General features: G+C 41.3%; 1 protein-coding gene across 2 annotated transcripts; it reads right to left on the reverse strand.

Annotated features, from left to right (window-relative positions):
- Positions 1-9,967: 9,967 nt before the first annotated feature.
- On the reverse strand, positions 9,968-21,147 carry LOC132145155 (protein kinase C and casein kinase substrate in neurons protein 3-like). 2 transcript variants are annotated; one of them, XM_059555939.1, is made up of 10 exons: positions 20,776-21,147; positions 16,908-16,985; positions 14,014-14,170; positions 13,586-13,821; positions 13,254-13,409; positions 12,418-12,593; positions 12,180-12,300; positions 11,878-11,951; positions 10,353-10,432; positions 9,968-10,282 (listed from the first exon to the last, which is right to left on the reverse strand). In XM_059555939.1, the coding sequence occupies exons 1-10, from the start codon at positions 20,794-20,796 to the stop codon at positions 10,173-10,175; spliced, it is 1,209 nt and encodes a 402-aa protein (XP_059411922.1). In that variant the 5' UTR covers positions 20,797-21,147; the 3' UTR covers positions 9,968-10,172. The 2 variants fall into 2 exon arrangements, with proteins under 2 accessions (XP_059411922.1, XP_059411931.1); XM_059555948.1 differs by lacking the exon at positions 20,776-21,147 and adding an exon at positions 20,012-20,289.
- Positions 21,148-21,178: the final 31 nt, after the last annotated feature.

Genomic DNA, 21,178 nt, shown 5'->3' on the forward strand with positions numbered 1-21,178 from the left:
GGCGATGACCTACAGCCAATGAGAGAGCAAGATACAGAGCGGGAAGCTAAGGGAGGTGTTATATAAAACGTAGTATGCGGCGATTGAGTTGTTGGCGATTTATCCTATTGTAAGTACCTCCTGTCACTGATCGATTGTGCAATGCTCACACAGCAGCAAATGATGCTTCCCAAGTCGTGTAGTGTGAAAACAAGGATGATCCAATGACTTTGAAAATCGTGCAGTGTGAGCTCAGCATTAGAGGTCATTTCCTGTTAATGATGTCACAGAATTTACCAGTATTTTGCAACTGACGTGTGAATGGTGCTTTACTGGTAAAAATATGGAATGTCATTGCCTGTGTGAACAGAGCATTTTTGTCATTTACGTCATTCTAACAAATTTAAGGCAATCTACTGGTATTACTATGTGAAAGGGGCTAGTGATGACAGATTTTACATTTTTGTGTTCCTGTGTAAAACTAAACACAGAAACATACACTGTAATGTCTTTTGAGGATCAAGGGAAAATATAAACTTACACTGATTTACTCAAATACAGAAGGATATAATTCAATTTCTCTTGGGTGACTGTGTTTCCCTTTGTCGATCTATTCCTCTCTTTTCCCTCTCACACACACGACAGTGAGGGGGAGCCTGTGAATGACAGATTGCTGAACTGCTCATATGCTGTGTGCCTCGCTGGAAGAGCGTGAGTCACCCTCCACACATATATCCGTGCACATTTATGTGCATTTATCACAGACGCATTGAGTTAGAATCATCAACATACATCCACGCATGTTTGTGTGCATAAGCATTAGTAGACTTGATGACATGACGTTTTAAATAAACATAAATATAGACCTCCAGCCAATAATCATCATGATAAGCTCACTGAAACCCGTAAGCGCGCGCGCGCACGCATCCCGTTTAAAATATAATGACCGTATTTAAGCGGCTTCTGTCAGTTCGAGGGTGAATGTGTCAGTGGTGGGTGAAAAAAATGGGTCGGAGGTTTGTAATCTAACAATGAAAAGCAGAAAAAAAACAGTGCTAAATGCTACTGACTAGTGACTATACGATTGTACATAATTAGAATAGCAAAGCTTGTAGCAAATACAAACAGGGTTCAAATAAACTTGGCATTATCGACCAGATTAATTTATCACGCAAATAATGTGGCTAATGTTAATTCAATATTTGGCACAGGGTTTGCTGCTCTAGGCCTAAAATCACCCTTCTGTTGTTTATTAAATTGGCAGTTTTCTTTTTCAGTCCAATTAATAATTTTGCATATGTTTCATGATTGTATTCATTTCGGTGTTTGTTTTCAATTAAAAATAAATAAATAAATAAAATAACTTACCTTTGACCAAAAACAAACATTATGATACTGGGCTGCCACTTGATGTCCAATATGAAAATCTAGGTCTCGAAGCAAGACCGGTGGAGACCCAGTTGTGTTTGAAGTCAACGTTCATGGGTTTAGCAGTAACAGACCATCAGTTATCAAAGATAATTGCTTCATAAATCAACAGCGTCCTCTGCTGGCTCACACCACCTCTTACGCGACAGAAGTAGGCCTTGCTATGTACAGTATTTCTATAGAAGTTACGTAATTACCCAATTGAAATGATAAATAGAGCACATCAGTATTGAAAGATAATCGGCTTATGAGAACATGCCGGAAGGCGAATGATGAAATTTAAGAGGCGCTTGGTGTCCGTTGAAAATAATATCGATCTATAAAAGCATCCACGACAGCAGGGTTGTGTTTGGAATACAGTGTTCTTCCTGACAGACAGTAGAACACAGCGTTCACAGCATAACTATCTTTATTCTCTTTGCTGAGACTGTGATTATTTGCCACGCACTGCTGAAATAGTGTTGCTGTTCCATTTTGAGTGTGAGATGTTAGTTCTTACTGAATAAATATTAGTCTTGTGACCTTGAATATCAGTTAACTTCATGATCTGTGAGAATATATGCAAAGAAATAAACAAAAATCACAAAAAATGACTTGATTGAGATGATTTTTACAGCCAGAATCATATATATATATATATATATATATATATATATATATATATATATATATATACTGTATATACTGTATATATATATATATATATATATATATATATATATATATATATATATATATATATATATATATAAACTTTTATTTTGGATGCCATTAATTGCTTGACAGCTCTAGAATCCACATAAGAGCCATGCTGTGATAGTATTGGCAGAAGATGTGACTTATTTAAAATAAGGTATATTTTCCCTTTTCCTCAGAAACCCTATGGAAATGTACCTAAGAGCAGGAAAACAACTTTAAAAAGTCATTAAAAAAAAAAGGTTTGGTGGAAGTACCCAAGTGTTGCCAGCACTGACCACATTGGTGTAAATGCTACAGGAGAATATAGGGCAACAATTGTCCTTGCATCTGAGAGTTAATAAATGTGGATAAAATTAACAGATTCTGCACAATTTTTCTAAATAAGTAGGCACCCTCCTCATCACTGTTCTGAGGTATGAATTCACGAAAGTTACTGTGACACATGCAATGAAAGCAAGCACCTACATTTTTGCTTGAGTTAAATGTTAAAGTAAACTGAAAAGTAAAAGCAATTTTTTTTTTTACGAAATTGGCTGGTTACCTACTCATAGCTTATGCCAGCTTGCCTGAGTGCAATTATTTTCCCTGTGAGAAATTTTATGCAGACAGCCAGCAGTAAACAGCACATTTATGGGCTTAGCTTATTTTTGCAAAGGGGAAAGGTTAATGTTGCTCAAAACTGTGGGAAAGGAATTGACCCTAGGAAAATCAGACTCAGAGTGGGAACATTTCTGACTCATGTACTCCTGATGCACGAAAAGCATGTATGGGAGTGAGAATGTGTGTGACAAGCACTCAAGGCAATAAACTGAATGATCTGACACTATTAAAAGATGTGCTGCGGGGTCCAGTGGAGCTGAAATCCTGAGATACGTGAGCAGGCTGACTCATATATGAGTCCACACACATATCCTTTAATACATATTCAATTAATCGAAAAGAGATAGTTCCCTTTCATAGGTCACTTCGATGCTGCGGTGACGTCACCACGTATGGGAACACCTTCGGTGTGACGAATGTCTGAAGCCCTATACCATCCCGCCAATCCTATTGGCCAAATAGCACGTGGCACCGCCCAGCATGCGTAGGCATATATATACCTGGTGCCGCGCGCCATTTACCTCAGATTTCATTCCTTCAGTACGAAGCGAATCTTCTGTGCCCTATTGTCTCGCGTTCTCAGCGATCGTCACGAGCAGTATACTCCTCTCCGCGGACGCGATGAGTTTCAAGAAGTGCAAGGACCCGTGTACCAGGTACATCGTTCAGGGGGACACTCATGACAGGTGCGTAGTTTGCCTAGGCTTACACCACGCACAGGAGGCGCTTAGCGGCCTTTCTTCATGCCCCCATTGCGATGGCCTGCGACTCAGGGTGCTTCGCTCTAGGGTAGATGTGTTCTCCGATGTCGCCGTGTCTAACCCCCGCCACACCACTTCTGCGACTGCCGAGGCACCGCACGAGGTGATAGCTTGGGGTGACACGTGTGACATGGAGTTCGAGGACAGTTCAGCGATGGAAAATTACTCTCTACATCGCTCGCTCTCCCCTACCCTAATACACAGGAAAACTTTTGAACCTGTCGTCTTTTCCTGTGAGGATTTACGGCCCACACCGGGGGCATGTAGTGCCATCTCCTTCGGTTGTGACCGCCATGATGACGACGTTCTTTCCACTGCGGCCTCGGGGTCCGAGGACTTCGCGGCCGACACGAGCCCTCTCCCTCCTAGTGGACAGGAGAGGCGTGTTTCCCCCTCCTACAGTGAGCTGTTGGATGTGGTTTCCCGTGCAGTGGGTACATTGGGGCTGGAATGGGAGGTTGAGAAGGCCGAGGCCCAACCTTCTTCGAAGCTGGACGACCGTTTTCTAACTAGTCGGACACCTGCGCAGCCCCGGAGGCCTTTACCCTTTTTCCCGGACCTCCACCAGGAGGTTTCGAGGTCCTGGAAACAGCCGTTTGCGGCGCGCATCACGAACGCTGCGGCCGCGGATTTCGCCACCATTTCGGGCATGGCGAGTCACGGCTATACAGCGATACCGCCGGTGGAGGAGACTCTCGCCGAACATCTTGCGCCTAATTCGGCCGCGGCGTGGAAGTCCCGCCCCCTCCTCCCCTCGAAGGCGTGTCGAGTCACGTCTAGTTTAGTGGGAAAATCCTATATGGCCGCTGGCCAAGCGGCTGCTTTGCTTCATTCTATGGCGGTCCTTCAGGCCTACCAAGCGGAGCTGTTAAAAGGATTGGACGAGGGGGACGGCATTACACCTGAGGCGGTCAAGGAACTACGGCGAGCAACTGATTTGGCACTTCGTGCTACCAAACATACTGCTCGAGCAGTGGGCCGTTCCATGGCTGGATTAATTACGGTTGAGCGCCACCTCTGGCTTAATCTCACCGATATAAAGGAAAAGGATAAATCTTTCCTCATGGATGCCCCTGTGTCTAAGGACGGTTTATTTGGAGAGGCGGTCACTTCAGTGGTGGAGAAGTTCACAGCAGCGAAACAACAATCAGCCGCTTTCCGCCAGCTGATTCCCCGCAGACCCAGAGAGGTTGAACGGCGTCAGGCGCCCGCGCGTTCTCGCTCAACCTCCTCTCACCGCCAGCGAGTGCCCTCTCGGGAAGAGCCTTCACCTATGGCGCCCCCTCGCAAGGACTGGGGCCCTAGGGTTGTTCCACCGGCTCAACAACGCCAGCGAAAAAGGTTGAACCTGAGTTCGACGGCCAATGCCTCTCGTTCTCGGGCACCTAACAGCAGCTCCTGATTTTTTCGCTGCCTGCCAGGGACTGTGCCCTCCGCTAGAGAGCGCTGTTGGACCGCTTTCGCGCATCCAACACTCTCATTGCAGTCCCCATGCTCAAACCCTGACTGTTTCGCCGCAAACAGCGCCTCGAACAGCATTGGAGCGAACTGTAACACCAATCGCTTCCTCAGACACTATGCACGATCCAGTTTTCAGAGCTCGAGGAGTGCTTCAAAGGGTCTTCATCGAACGGCCCGTCATGACGGCTCGCTCAGCCGCCGCTGTTTCGCTAGCGGCAGAGCCCGATGCTCAATCTGTTGGCCTAATTCCTGCCGTGGACACGTTTCAGGATTACGTACAACGAGATACAACGCCTGCTATGCATATACTTCCCCTGTGCACGAACACCGTGAGTCTTTCGTGCCCGGACATTTCTATGTGTGCAACAGCGTTGCAGGAAACGAACATGTTGAAACCGCTAATATTGTTTCGGGCCGCGTGGGAACGCTTGCCCGGCATTTCTCAATGGGTGTTACGCACAATTTGTCACGGATACACCATTCAGTTTCGGAAAGGCCCGCCCCCTTTCCGTGGAATTCTCTCCACGGTGATGAAACCGATGGACATGGCGGTGCTGAGAAAGGAAATGTTAGCTCTACTGAGCAAAGGGGCTATAGAAGAAGTACACCCCTCTCAGATGGAGTCAGGGTTTTACAGCCGTTATTTTGTGGTACCAAAAAAGGACGGCGGATTACGACCCATTCTGGATTTACGCCGTCTAAATCTTGCACTCAGGTCGAGCAAATTCAAGATGTTGACGGTAAAATCTATTTTGTCTCAGATTCAACCAAACGACTGGTTTGTCACGATCGATCTGAAGGATGCTTATTTTCATATTCAGATCATCGAGAGACACCGGAAGTTCCTCAGATTCGCTTTGGAGGGCAAAGCGTATCAGTACCGCGTTCTTCCCTTTGGCTTAGCGCTAGCTCCCCGTACATTCTCAAAATGCATGGACGCAGCTCTGGCCCCGTTGCGGCTCCGGGGCGTCCGTGTGTTAAACTATCTGGACGACTGGCTGGTGTTAGCGCAATCTCAGACTCAAGCACACTCTCATCGAGATATTGTGCTGAATCATTTACACAGCCTGGGTTTACGCACAAACTTCCAGAAAAGTGTATTAATCCCCTCTCAACGGATTACCTTTCTGGGAATAGATTTGGACTCTCGCGCGATGACAGCAAAGCTTTCTGTCCCGTGCGCTCAGTCGATTACGTCATGCGTTCAGCACTTCAGGGCGGGTCACACAGTGACAGTGAGACTGTGCCTCAGACTACTAGGTCTAATGGCGGCGGCGCTTCCCGTGATTCATCTGGGTTTGCTTTACATGCGCCCGTTTCAGTGGTGGACGAAACAACAGAATATTTCACCCCGTTGTTCTCCGCATCGAACGATCTCGGTGACGCGGAGGTGTGTGATGTCGTTAAAACAATGGACATCAGCCGAATTTCTCCTCACCGGGGTTCGGCTGGGAATTTGTGCTTCCCGAGAGACTGTCACGACAGATGCGTCTTTGACCGGGTGGGGAGCTGTTTGTCAGGGGCGCCCAGCCCATGGAGTGTGGACAGCGGCACAACGCAGCTGGCACATAAACAAATTGGAATTACTGGCGGTTTTTCTGGCTCTCCAGTATTTTTCGAGTCTACTGACCGGCCGTCATGTGCTTCTCAGAACGGACAACACTGCGGTCGTGGCTTATCTGAACCATCAGGGAGGATTACGTTCTCGCCCTCTGTGCAGACTGGCGAGGCGGATTCTTCTTTGGTCTCACGACAAATTTCTGTCGATCCGGGCTGTTCACATCCCCGGACGACTGAACTTCGGAGCGGATTTATTATCCAGGCAGACTCTGGAACAAGGGGAATGGAGATTACACCCCCAAACGGTGAATCACCTATGGCATATTTTCGGGGAAGCGGAAGTGGATTTATTCGCGTCGAGCACGACTACGCATTGCCCGCTATGGTTCTCCCTAAGCCCTCCATCACCCCTGGGTCTGGATGCGCTAGCTCACAGCTGGCCCAGGACCAGTTTGTATGCGTTTCCTCCGATTCGGCTGGTCCCAGCGGTATTATGCAGAATACGGCGGGACAGAGTGGGACAGCTGTTGCTGGTGGCTCCGCGATGGCACACACAGCCGTGGTTTGCGGATCTCATCAATCTGTTAGCGGGCTCTCCGGTGGAGATTCCCCTCAGACGGGATTTATTATCGCAAGCACAGGGACGGATCTGGCATCCGAGGCCAGATCTGTGGAACCTGTGGGCGTGGCCTCTGAGCGGAGTGAGTTGATATGTCCCGGTCTTTCTGCTGAAACTACCGAGACTATACTGAACTCTAGAGCAGTTTCTACGAGACGCTTATATGCTTTCAAGTGGAAACTGTTTATGACATGGTGTGAAACTCATGATGTGGATCCAGTTTACTGCCCTGTGGCTTCAGTACTGGAGTTTCTTCAAGACCGTTTTTCGGAGGGATTGACACCAGCCACCCTGAAGGTTTATGTGGCAGCTATCTCAGCTCACCATGAGCATATAGGTGGTGTTTCAGTGGGTCGTCATCCACTGGTTTCTCGCTTTATACAGGGTGCGCGACGGTTGAGGCCTTTCCGCCCTGTGCGAGTTCCTTCATGGGATTTATCCATTGTGTTACTGGGTTTGTCAGGGCATCCGTTTGAGCCCCTGGAAACTGTATCGGATAAGCTCCTGTCTCTGAAGACACTTCTTCTCATGGCTTTATCCTCCCTCAAGAGAGTTGGGGATTTACAGGCTCTCTCTGTCTCACCCTCGTGCATGGAGTTTGCACCAGGCTCTGTGAAAGTGTTGTTGCGACCTAGGCCTAATTATGTTCCTAAGGTTGCGTCTAATCCTTTTCATTTTCAGCAGGTGGTCCTGGAGGCTTTTTCTCCTGCTGCGACAGAGTCTGGAGATCTAAGTCTTTGCCCTGTGAGGGCGTTGAAGACTTATGTGGATCGCACTGCCCCATGGCGTGAGTCTGACCAGCTGTTTGTCTGTTTTGGACATAAGAATAAGGGCCATGCAGTTACGAAACAGCGCATGTCCCATTGGCTGGTGGAGGCTATTTCCTTGGCCTATGAGGCGCGCGGGCTCGCTTCGCCCTTAGGAGTAAAAGGTCATTCCACGAGAGCAGTGGCTTCTTCTCAAGCCTTTCTCAGTGGATCTTCTATGGATGATATCTGTGCTGCGGCAGGCTGGTCCTCACCGAGCACTTTTATCAGGTCTTACAGTCTGGATGTGAGGATGGCTCCTGGCTCCCGGGTTCTCTCCGCTTGAGCAGATGCTTCCTTGGATCCAAGCTATCAGGTACGTCAGGCGTGATGGTATAGCGTTTCCATACGTGGTGACGTCACCGCAGCATCGAAGTGACCTATGAAAGGGAACATCTCGGTTACGTATGTAACCTTGGTTCCCTGAATAGGGAACGAGATGCTGCGGTTCTGGCCGTGCCATACCTTGATAGCTTTCTTCTCTTCTCGTCATGAAATCTGAGGTAAATGGCGCGCGGCACCAGGTATATATATGCCTACGCATGCTGGGCGGTGCCACGCGCTATTTGGCCAATAGGATTGGCGGGATGGTATAGGGCTTCAGACATTCGTCACACCGAAGGTGTTCCCATACGTGGTGACGTCACCGCAGCATCTCGTTCCCTATTCAGGGAACCAAGGTTACATACGTAACCGAGATGTTTTGTAACATTACAGAAGATTTCTATTTCAAATAAATGTTATTCTTTTTATTGTGATAAACTTTTTATTGTTTTTCAGTTTTAAATATAAAATAAATGCTAATGTTTTAAACATTCTTCTCATAATAGTCTTGAAAAGATGTACTGTAGTTTCCACCAAAATATCGAGCACAACATTCTTTTCATTTTTTGAGCCGCACATCACCATACTGATTTCTGAAGGATCATGTGACACTGAAGACTGGAGGAATGATGCTGAAAACACAGCTATTCCACCATAAGAAAAGAAATACATTTTATAACATATTAAAATAGCAGTTATTTTAAATTGCAATTGAAAATTAACTTTTTGTTTTGTTTTTATGATCATCTTTCAAATAAATAAAAATAACACAAATATTTAAGATGAAAAAGTTATTGTGAATTGTAATAATATTTTACAATATTACTATTTTTACTGTATCATTTAAATGCAGCCTTGGTGAGCATAAGAGACTACTTTTTAGAAAATTTTGTACCCAAATTATAGCAGAGTATTACACCCACACACACACATTTATTTACAGCCTCATATATTTGCACCAGCATGTAGCCTCAGGACATGAACAGAGTGAAATATGAACAGTACAAATAAAATGTGTCTATGTATAATAATGTGTATGTGCTCACTGAATGTTTTTTTTTTTCAAGATGATTAATAAGAACAAGACTCACAGTAATATGTATCCCTTTTAATACTGCTAGCGTTCGCATTAGAATAGTGATGGTGCAGAAAATACTGCCCTGATCCAATGTAATTTACTCGCACTACGGCACAAACAAACACTGTGCTCATTTGCATACATTTCCTTTGGTTAGACTGACATCTTAAAACACAACAGAAATACACATGAAGAGACCATAATGGGTCCCGTGGCTATCACTTTAAAAGTGGTGTTGATTAGTACTGCCTTTGTGTAACTAAAATTACTAAATGTGAGACAAGTGACATTTACAAGCAAGACCAAAGCGGATAAAATAGCATATTATCATACCTATTAACACCTTGCATGAAATTTGCAGCTGTAGATAACATCCTAACCATCTGGCCCCTTTTACACAGGCATCAGATATAACGCAATTCTCGGCAGAAGAAATATTTCACTGATAAAACGTAAATAAGCGGTGACATCTTTGGTGTGAGACACTGTCCTTACAATACACTGTAGGTTCATGCAAGCATCAAGACAATGCAGTTCATATTCTCCTTATATATTAGAGGATCTTGATACCTAATCATATCATAACGTATGAAAATCTCTGCATATTTTTGACTTAAAGCTACAATGTGACACACAATGTTCACACTACGTTCGTAGTGAAAGAACTTTGGAAACATTTTCTCATTCTGATCCCAACTTAACGCACTCAATACAACTCTAAACCTTTACCGGTGTACCATCCGTTCACAGAAAACAAAGCAGTCTTCAATAAAAATGGCTGTGAAGCAGGCTTAAACCTGGACACTCTGTAGGCATTATGGACCCCAGAGCTGGAGCTCGATGCTGTTCTGTTGGTTTTATACCACCTCCACGTAGTTAGCAGGGTAAAGGCCCTGTTTCCCTCCGTCCATCATGCCTCTGCACCAACCCTGATCATCCTCATCCTCGATCTTCAGAAACTCCTCCCCTGCACACACACAAAAATTAAACATCACGTACATAATACAGACACATAATATATGAATACACAAACTTACCTGCTTTGAAGGACAGTTCATCCGTCTCCTGTCCAGCGTAGTCATAAAGAGCTCTGACTCTCACTCCTCCAATCATTACACTGAGAAAACAGACAGTCACTAAAATAAGCCCTTTCTTAAAAATGTTACTGTCCACTCCCTGCCTTAGCAACCGTCACGATCCACTAAATCAGCAGACAAGCATTTGCTCTTTTCTAATGCAAATGTGTGGATAGTTTTAATCAAAACCTGGTTGTTGTCTATTGTTGGATAATCATGGAAGCCCATTTTTGCCACATAAGAAAAAAAAACATGCTTTGGTAAATCATTAGGAGATAAAAAGTCTAAATTGTGACACAATAAGTCAAAATTATGACACTCATAATTATGAGATAAAAAAAAATCCAAACTATGAGATTTAAAGTCTCATAATTATTACACGTCAAAATGACAATAACAACAACATAAAAGAAAGTCCTAATTATAAACAAATCTAATAATAATTTGCACTATGCTACATTTTAAATATTTACTCATAATTATGATTTAGTATCTCATAATTTTATCTTGCTGGCCATAATTATATGACATTTTATGTCATAATTCTAAATAAATCAAAGCATGTTTTTTTTCTTATGCTGCAAAAATAGGCTTCTATTGTGATACAACATAGAAACATAACTGTTTATTTGTTTCTTTATTAAATATAACATTTTTAGGAACCATATAACTAACAAAACTTATAGTGTGAAACACTAAACCAAAAGAAGGATAGTAAAGGAAGTTTATGAGGATTTTAGGGTCCATTTTTTTCACACCTTCCTAAAAAGGATACCAAATACTATAACATTTCGGACTGTTACTGTCCTTGGATAAGTAAAATAGGATTTATCCATAAATACTAAACTTTGTTGTAAGCCAGTGCTCTTGCAATACATAGAAAAGATAAAAGCTGGTTTAGGCTCTTTTTAAAATCTTCCTGAGGACTTATGAATATGTGCCACCTATCATTCTCAGATCATGCAGAAGCACGAAGAACACAGAGCATTAGTAAGAATTTGCTCCAAGGATGTTGATGTTACTAGCCTAGCATCATTGCATTTAAATATTGATTCAGATTATTGTACTGCATTGTTGATAGCAATTAAAGGGTTCACGGTACCATAGTGAATGTGCTGTAGAAACATTAGGAACTAATGTAATGTTCTCACTCAAAATGTCTTTTAAATGAAAGTTTTTTTCTTTTAAGTTGACTGTGATCAACGTTTGCCTCAGTTCTGATTCACAGTCACCACAATCTAACAATACTGCATAATGACTGACTTTTGTAAAGAAAAACAGCCAAAATGTTGTGCATTTCATCCCTTGTCAAGCTTGTCTGAGCAATATTAACCAAAGAGACTGAGCTTTGCAACAGGTCAATACACAGCAGCAAACATTAACAAGGCCTGAAGTTCAAGACGGCCCAGTTTGGTTTGTAGTGAACAACAGTCAAGCAGCCCAGCGCTGTGAAGCCCTACAGCAAATATCACTGTAGTAAACTGACCTTCTCTCCATCACTACTGCTTTCTGCTCCACCTCCTTCTTTCCCTTTTTATGCTTCTTGTCTGGAGTCCACTCCTGAAATAGAAAGAGAGTGAGAGACGGAGTGAGTGAGTGAGTGAAGGAGTAAATGTGGGTTTTGGCACAACAGAATGCAGTATATTTGAAGATGTGCTGCTGTGAGATACATAAATATCACATATAACAACAAAGACGTCAGTTTAACACATTAGAAAATGTAAAAAGTACGTTTTAGCTAATGTTTGTCAATGTAATGTATTTGCAAGATAAACCGCATGTATTTACCTGAAACTGAGGCCAGTCGGTGGGCATTCCTGGCCCGTGTGTATTCTTCCACCAGCGCAAATCTTCCTGATCGCTGATGGACATCAGAGTGTTGTGGAGCTCATTGTACACTGCTTTTACACTAACAGAGTGAGAGAGAGAGAGAGAGAGAGCACTTGTATGAGATACTCATTGGGAGTAATACTGAAATGGACATAAACTGAGATTTGACCAGTACAGTACAACGGTTCTCACACACCTCTCGTTGTTGGTGATATCCAAGTGTCTGTGGATGGACAGGAAAGCCTGTTTGAGGAAGCTTATCCTCTTTCTCTCCTCCTCCTGCGATTGGTCAAAGATCGACTCCATTTCCTCCATGTAGCGTGGAGCATAACGGGTCACTTCCTCAAGAACCTTCTCATAGCGGGCTCGAACCTGTAAACATATATATATATATATATATATATATATATATATATATATATATATATATATATATATATGTGTATATAAATTAGTACAAATGCTGTTCTTTTGAATGAATTATTCATTACAAAATACTGGGAAAAAAAAGGTTTAAATATTGATAATAAGAAAATCAGCATTGAATAAATTACACTTTGAAATATATAAAATCGGGAAACATTTATTTTAAGCTGAAATAATATATTACAATATGAATGTTTCTACTGTATTTTTACTCAAATAAATATTATTTTATTTAAGATTTCAAACTGAGTCTTGAATGACAATCAAAAATCTCCTGCAACAAATAATACTAAATTTACACGTATAGAATTAGGGCATACTAAATAGTTAAAACACGAGTACAGTCATCTGTTGTTGTTGTTGTTGTTTTTCTCCACATCCTCTCTTTTATCTTTTCTGTTGCATGCTGTAGATTAATCTTAACATTGATCATTATTCTGAGCAGTACATTGCAAGATTTCACTGCATCGTTATGAAGCTTGTAAATGTAAAAAGTTTTTCCTGCTTCCTTTTCTTAACTGGGATGATAAAAGACTATTTGAAACTCTGTTATTTTCTTTTTCTTTGTCTGTTTCTTTCTGACAGTCTCCCCCGCACCGCACTCACCTTCTCTGTCTCCTGGTGAGCCAGTTCAGTCTCTTCCTGGATCTTCCTCTGTTTCTCGATGGCGATGTCAGGGTTGCCCTGGGCATGGGCCTCCCGCTCACGAGCCATGTGTTCCTTACGGCAAGCTTTGTGAAACGCTGACTTAGCCTTCTCTAGCTACCAAAAAAATAAATAAATAAATAATTTAGATTCATGTAGGCCAGGGGTTAGTATTGCACACTCAACACATTCAACAATTACCATATTTAAGCATTTACGCAAAAAAAAAACAAAAAATTCCCTATACAATACCGTGTACAAAATAAAATGAGAACTGCAATGCTTTGCATTACCTTCTTCAGTCTCTTGGCCCAGGGCTTCTGAGCACGTGAGAAACCAGTTTCGAAATCCTGGGACTCCTTGAAACCTCCAAATATCTTCTTATGGAAAGTCTCCTTCTGCCATGTCCGGATGCGATCTCCGTCCTCTGACACCAGAGAACGACAGATGGAGGAGTGCAGTGACGAGAGGCGGTCAGCAGAAGAGAGGAAGCACTGCCAGGCTCGTAACAGAGAGCCGTAGAGAGGACCTGGACAAAGATGAAGACAAACATATTCATGGAAGAAAGGAGAGGTCCATTTAAGGTCAAAAGAAACTTCTTCATCGGACACTTAACTAAAAATGTGGACATCTCATATAAAACACGGCTCACAGCTCCTTAACTATATGTGAAGCAATACATTATTTGTTCAGAGCACTTGATGAAAACTGCAGTACTCACTAGCATCCACTAGAGGTTTCCACTTGGTACTCCACTCACTAAGTTGCTGCGCGTACTGTCTCTCGACCCTGGCCCTCTCCTGGAAACACGCCACTATATCATTACATGCCTGGAATGCGTCTTCGGTCCTCTTCACTGTCTGGTGGTAGTTCCCTGGCTGAAAAACAGAACATGGAAAAAAACTGTAAGGTTAATTGTAAAATATTGAGGGAAAAGAAAACGAAAGACTTGGCGCTAAAGGTTTATAGGCTGTTTAAGAGGTCAAGAGTGAGGCATTTACTGTCAGACACAGGGAAGATGTCCCTCTCTCCTCCAAGGGACTGGCCTCATTTCTTTTCCAGAAGGGTCACTGGGTTTGTTTGCTATGGATTGGACAAGCTATCAGTATAGCGTAAGGTTTGTTTCTAATATAAACGCCTGAAGACAACATGTGGTGTGGAAAACCAGAGCACAATTCAAACATTATTCCCCCGAAAAAAGAAAAAAAACATCTGTGACTAGATGAGTAGCAGTGAGTGGAGAGAATTCAGGCCACGCTAAGTGGGGCATCACATGGACAGCGCAGTGAAAGGGGTTGATTAACTGTAATAACACAATAAATGGGAGAGAATGAGGGAGGAGGGCAAACATAATGACATTTCCAGAATGGGCGTCGTGTTTGCTGATGTGGAGCGTGTTCTTCCATTTTATTAGCAGCTCCCCCACAATTTTATCAATTCTTCTCTCTCCTCTACATCTTCCTTATGTGTTATTCTTTCTCGGTTCTTTCTCTTTCTCTCTCTCTTAGCTGTGGTTTGCACCACATATTTTCCCCAGTCTGTGAAAAAAGTAAAAACAGCTGAGGAATCTCAGCTCCGGCCAAGAGCGCTGCAGAGCAGCACCTACCAACCAATCAGAGAATCACAGAAATCAAACAAATAACACAGTCCCTGTCAATGGAATATAACAGCCAGCTGGACTCAAAGCGGCACAATATTTCAACAGAACTGTTTTAGTGAACAGACAAGTCTATTTAAAAATCAACCCTGTTCAACTCCGACCGAAACTTTCTGCATTTCATCACGGCAAACTACAGTCAGTGCTGTGGCTGACCAATCACAGCATCTAGGATGAACACAAAAACCCTACAGCGCTCAGTTCTGGTCAGCGGCCAGCCAATTACAAGGTAGGACATGCAACGAAACCCTTGCAGGCAGAAGCAGTGTGGTTGTGGTAAACTGACTGAACATCATTGGTCGGAGCATTTCACCCCAAACAGTAGCACTGGCCAAGCTCCAGATAGGATGGCAACTCAGCAAAAAGAGCTGAGGTTAAAAAAGAGACCTGAGGAGAATCTTAAACAGCTTCATTCAGTTCTCAAAGAGATCTAGATGTCATTGATAATAACAACAAATCACCACAGGAAACTCCATAAATATTCATCAGATAAAACTCACCAGAAATGTATATGTGGGATACTATTACATGCACTTTCAATTACTGTAGATGAAGAATTACTTTTTTGCAATGAAAGTACATTTTAATGATCATTAGGATCCAAAAAAAGATAGTAAAACTCCAAATTACCTACTTTACTGGGACCAGCCTACTGCCCCCAGGAGAAAGAATATAAATCTATTTTTGAGCCTGGACCACAAAAACAGTCTTAGGGGTCAATTTTTTCAAAATTGAAATGTATACATTATCTGAAAGATGAATAAATAAGATTTCCATTGATGTATGGTTTGTTATGATTGGACAATATCTGGTGGAGGTATAACTATTTGAAAGTCTTGAATCTGAGAGTGCAAAATCAATTGAAATCAAATTAAGTTCTTAGTCATGCATATTACTAATCAAAAAACTTACAAAATATCTTCATGGAGCACGATCTTTACTTAATATCCTAATGATTTTTGGCATAAAAGAAAAATAATTCTGACCCAGACAATATATTTGTGGCTATTGCTTCATATACACACATGTGACTTAAAACTGTTTTTGTGGTCCAGGGTCACATTTAATTAACAGATTAAATAATATTGTAATGAAAACCTGGTTTCTTTTGGGTTTCAAAGAGGCTTAGGGGATAGAAAATATCAATAGTCAAAATAAAGACAACAGTGGTGAAGAGAAAGTCTTCTTCAGTATGATGCAGTAACAAGTGTATGTGTGGGGATCTAACATCAATTTGCCCCAAGGGGGCCGTCTCTGTAATAAGTATACTGTAAATCACTTTGGATAAAAGCAACTGCTAAATAGCAGCTTGCTATTTACTTTCTTCCTAAATATATTGTAAGTTTAAACATGAGCATGACAGCACTAATATAAAACAGAAAACTAAATGCTAACATTTCGACGCATAAGCAAATACACACAGGGTGATTTAAGGTTAACACAGAAAGATATCTGAACATGCCAAATGTGAAAATAGTACAGAATTGCTATACAGTCTAAAAAATACCACATTTATAAAGGTATTTAAAGGCAAGGTTCTGCATGATTCCCTGCAGCACTGAAGAGCAGAACAGCAAACCAATTAGGGAGCTGAGAGACAAAAGCTGAGCTAATTAAAATGGGTGGAGGCACAATGGATGGAATTTATAGACTGAGATTAAAGGTTAAAGAACCATAAAACATGCTGCAGAAGTCTCAAAGAAGTAAAATAGACTTCACTCGAATATTAATCTTCATTTTGCTAATGTAGGGTGTTCAGAAGCTTTTGTGAAGCATTCCACTTAACGTCCAAACAAATCTTGTCATCTCCAACTGTTTAGCTGTTAAAACCAAGTCAAGCTACATCATTCACATGCATTTCCTTCTGCTAACACATACATAAAGCAGAAGCGGATGGTATTTTCTAGAGGTCCACCGCCGTCTGAGTCATTGCTGTCCTTCCTCCCACTCTCACTTACCATCCAGAAGCTCTGATTGTTGACATCCTCAGGGCCCGTCTCTGCCGAGAGCGTTGACATGATGACAAGTCGACAAGTCTGAAATAGAGATATGAAAAGCAGCATTTAAAGGTGCACGCATTTTCCTCATTAAAACCAGTTTTACAAAAAAAGCAGTTAATGGTACCTTTGAAAAACGTTTAAAATCATCTATATTAACATAAGATGACCACTGCAGAGTTTTAATCTACACAGGGCGGGTCGCTTGTGGAAGCTGACATGTTGAGATCACATGACAAACAATATACTAGTCACTTTACCTCAGTAACCCGCTTTTCCTGCACACTTTCATTTGGGGAATAAATTCATTCTTGCTGACTACTGTATACTACATTTCTACAGTGGCATTGATAACCAAAAACATTTGTTTTTGCGTGATGCTGCATCCACACCACTAGGTGTCAGTATAAGTGCATGCCTGGTGCATCAAATTGTGCAACAAACAAAACAAAATTACTAATATTTCTTAAACAAAATTACTAGTAGTTGTTTTTCTTCATTTAGCTGTGAGAATTAGAGGTCAGTAGTTGGGCTAGTACTCTCCATTTGACATGGCAGATGGACAAATGGCTGGAGTGTATTTCTAGCTTGTCTTAACTTGCAGACAACAGTCAGATATGTGTGACAGAGCTGAATCACGTACTGTGTCTAATAGCATGCTTGGAGGGTGTTGTGTTTTACAAGCTTTCTTCTATTTAAACTACAGTTTACGAACTGCGTTGGAAAGTGCGTGGCTCCAACAAACAAGTTTAATGGTCTTGAGGTCTAGTTCTTGAAGAAAGGAGGATAGTTATATACAAGGTTGTTTACAGAGGATCAAAGAGCTTTCTTACTGACTAGTTAATGTGTGAAAAATGAAGCAGATGCAAGTGTTGAAGTAGGATGTAGACAGATAGATAGTGCTTAATACTCTCCACTGCTATCTGCCTTGATCCAGAGCGCTGGGCTTTGACATTTGAGCCATCCTAAAATAAACATGGAGTGAAAGTTCACCAACACCAACACATACTCAAACACACACAAATACACTAGTTCTCTTCTGAAACCACACATGTTGATGAGCTCTTTGACACACATGCTTGCAAACACGGGTGCATGTCTGAGCTGCCCTGAACACACACCCTACAGACAGCACAACATGCCTGTGGCCATTTGTTTCTGTAAATGCAATAAACCACATTTTGTCACAAGACATGCAGAGAGAACAGGACGACAGAAGGGAAGTGCATGAACAAGCTGTTATTTGTCTGTCTTTTCTACTTTCTCTTTCCCTCTCAGAGGGTTCATGGGCCTCAGTGCATTATGCCACATTTTCTCTTCCTATCGTCTTTCACACTGCATACCATCATGGGTATAGTAAATCACTCTATATTTGAACTATGACCTCACTCACTTCCTGTTCCCCCTCTTTTCCTCTCCCTTCAGATATAGTCTTGTGCTCTCAGAGAATATGAGCAGGGACAAGCTTAAAGGGACAGTTCACCCAAAAATGAAAATTCTATTTAATTTCTTTAATTTCTTTTAATTCTATTTGATTTTTTGTTTAAGGCAAAATATGTGGTTTGTTTAACACCCAATGAAGCTTTCAAGATTCCAGAATGGTGCAAAAGTACAATAAAAGTGGCTCATTTGTTGTTGTTGTTTTTTTTTTTTTGAATAAATTGTTAAAAACATCTGAATGAATCGTTCATAATCCAGACTGATTCAGATCTAAAAGTTTCGATGTAACAGAAGTAGATCTTTGCTTTCATTTTGTGACACATCAGAGTGAAACAGATTGAAAAATGTAGGACGGGGAATTTTTTTCTCCATTAGTTGTTGATGAGATGGAGCCAGATGTAAATGCAGGTTTTTGGTCAACTGTAATGAAGAGGCGGGTTTATGCAGAACTTTTAAAAGGCAATGTCATTCCACCAAAAGATATGACAGATATGACATTTTGATTAAAAACGATAATAATATAAATTAATTAATTAATAGATAGATAGACAGATAGATAAATAAAACATAAAAGTCCATCCATGGATTAATTGTTCAATATGATGCGTTTAGGATATAGATAGGGTTAATACTAAAGGGGATTTTCACTGAATAAATGTTTAAACTTCAATCTCTTTTTTACTCAGAACATATGAATTCAGAAGACTTATAGAAAAGATATTGCACAAGTGAATTTTCTATACTTTTCTGATGCATTTTTACACCAGTTTAGAAGATGAATGATTTCATCTGCATTCACAACTGCATGAAAAAAATCAACTACATTCATCAAAATTTTAACTGTTTTGTTCCAAGGAAGACAGAAAGTTATGCGGGTTTGAAGCAATATGAGGGTGATTATGTGATAACAGTATTTTCATTTTTTCCCCACTGTTGTCTGTTTCCATTCGGTATTTTGTGTGAGGTTAACCGTCTCCAGGAAAGTTTCATCTTCATAACCCATCTCTGTTTAGTCTTTATAACCCAGAATAAAATCACAATTTTATGTACAATTAAATAGAAGGCATAAACACATCCACTTGACTGATTTAAACGATCACTACTTAGAGACTGAACTGCAGAGGTACTCTAAAACATCTGAGAAAAACACAACCTAGAATGGCGTGTTATAAAGAACTGCATTTTGGAAAAGGACAAAATAGTAGATTCAAAATAGAGATCAAAAACTATTTGAAAGTTTCGAAAGATCCTGTAACTGGACAGGAGGGAATGACCCATTTTTCTGAAAATATCATCATGACGTTGCTGTGAATGTCCCTCTTCTCTCCTCTTATTTTCTCTTTTCTCCCCCTTTTCAAAGCCCCTCAAACCCCATACCCCACACCCACCCTGGCTCTCTTTTTCTCTCCTCCCCCTGTCCCCGTTTTGAGTGTCACACATAACTCAACACACACACACACACACACACCCACACACTGAAGAAATATATAGCAACTTATGAATGCATCAGACAGAAATAATATATGAATTCTGCAGAACTCATCAATGCGATGTGATCTAACCTGACAGAAACATATGAACAAATAAAGTAGGATAGAGGAAAAAAGGAACAGCAACAGACTCACCTCTAACTTTTTCAGAGAAAGTTTCCTTTTAGTTCACACTTTTTCTTTTCTGGAGTAACAGACCACCCCTTTTCTGCTGGCTTTTCCACTTCTAACACCACCATATGGTTATGGTGTGTTCTGGACACATTCTTTCTCCTCCTCTCTGTCTTTGACCCGCTGTCAGTGTTTAACGAGGTGGCTTCCTGACACTTTCTTTCTCTCCTCTCCTCTCCTCTTCTCCCTCTCTCCAGATCCCCCTCTTTCCGAAGCAGCTGTGGGTGACCAGACTCTTCTCTCTGTGGATCATACTACATGACAACACTCCTCCCTCTTTCTCTCTCTCTTTTAAACACAAAGCTGCTCCTCACAGTAAAGTGGACAGTTAGTTCGGAATTGTTTCATTCAAGAACAACTTACAAAGAGAGTCACATTTTTACTTACACCCCTAATTAAAGATTTCATAGAAACAAAAGAAATGTTAAAATAAGGTCTAATTTTGTTAATGCATTACTGTAACATGAACTAACAATTAGCAATAAATGTTTACAGCATTTAATAACCTGTTACTTAAAAATTTTCATGTTAATTAAACTTTCGATTTTAAGAATGTATTTGTAAATGTTGAGGTTAACAAGATTAATAAATGCTGCAGAACTATTGTTCTTTCATTAATGTTAACAGATGCAACCTTACTGTAAAGTGTTACACATTTCATATTCTGTGAATTATTATCTTTTGTATAACCACATACATTTATTTATATCACAACTTCAAAACCTCACCTCAAAAATGCTTAATCTCATAATTCCCCTGGTCTCCGGAGGTCCACAGAGCAGCTGACTGGCACTGGCACATCCAGGGGTTCTTAGGGAAGGGAAATGAGAGAAGAGCTGCAGATTGTGTTGAACAAAGCGCTGTGACTCAGTTTTACAAATACGGCAGCTGTTGTACACACTGACAAGAGCCCATCTCAAATATCTCTACATGCATGCTTCAGTTATTTTTTTATAATCTCAGTAAAGCATTTTGATAATTAATAATGAACTATTCTTTCTCTGTTCTATTTTTAAGACAATGTGGTCATAATCAGGGTTAAATATCCTACCCTTACCACTTTACACTGACTCACATAATACCCTCTTTCTGATATTTTACATATTTACTGTATTACATTTAGCTGCTATA

The sequence above is a fragment of the Carassius carassius genome, chromosome 1, assembly GCF_963082965.1.
Source record: "Carassius carassius chromosome 1, fCarCar2.1, whole genome shotgun sequence".
Classification (NCBI taxonomy): domain Eukaryota; kingdom Metazoa; phylum Chordata; class Actinopteri; order Cypriniformes; family Cyprinidae; genus Carassius; species Carassius carassius.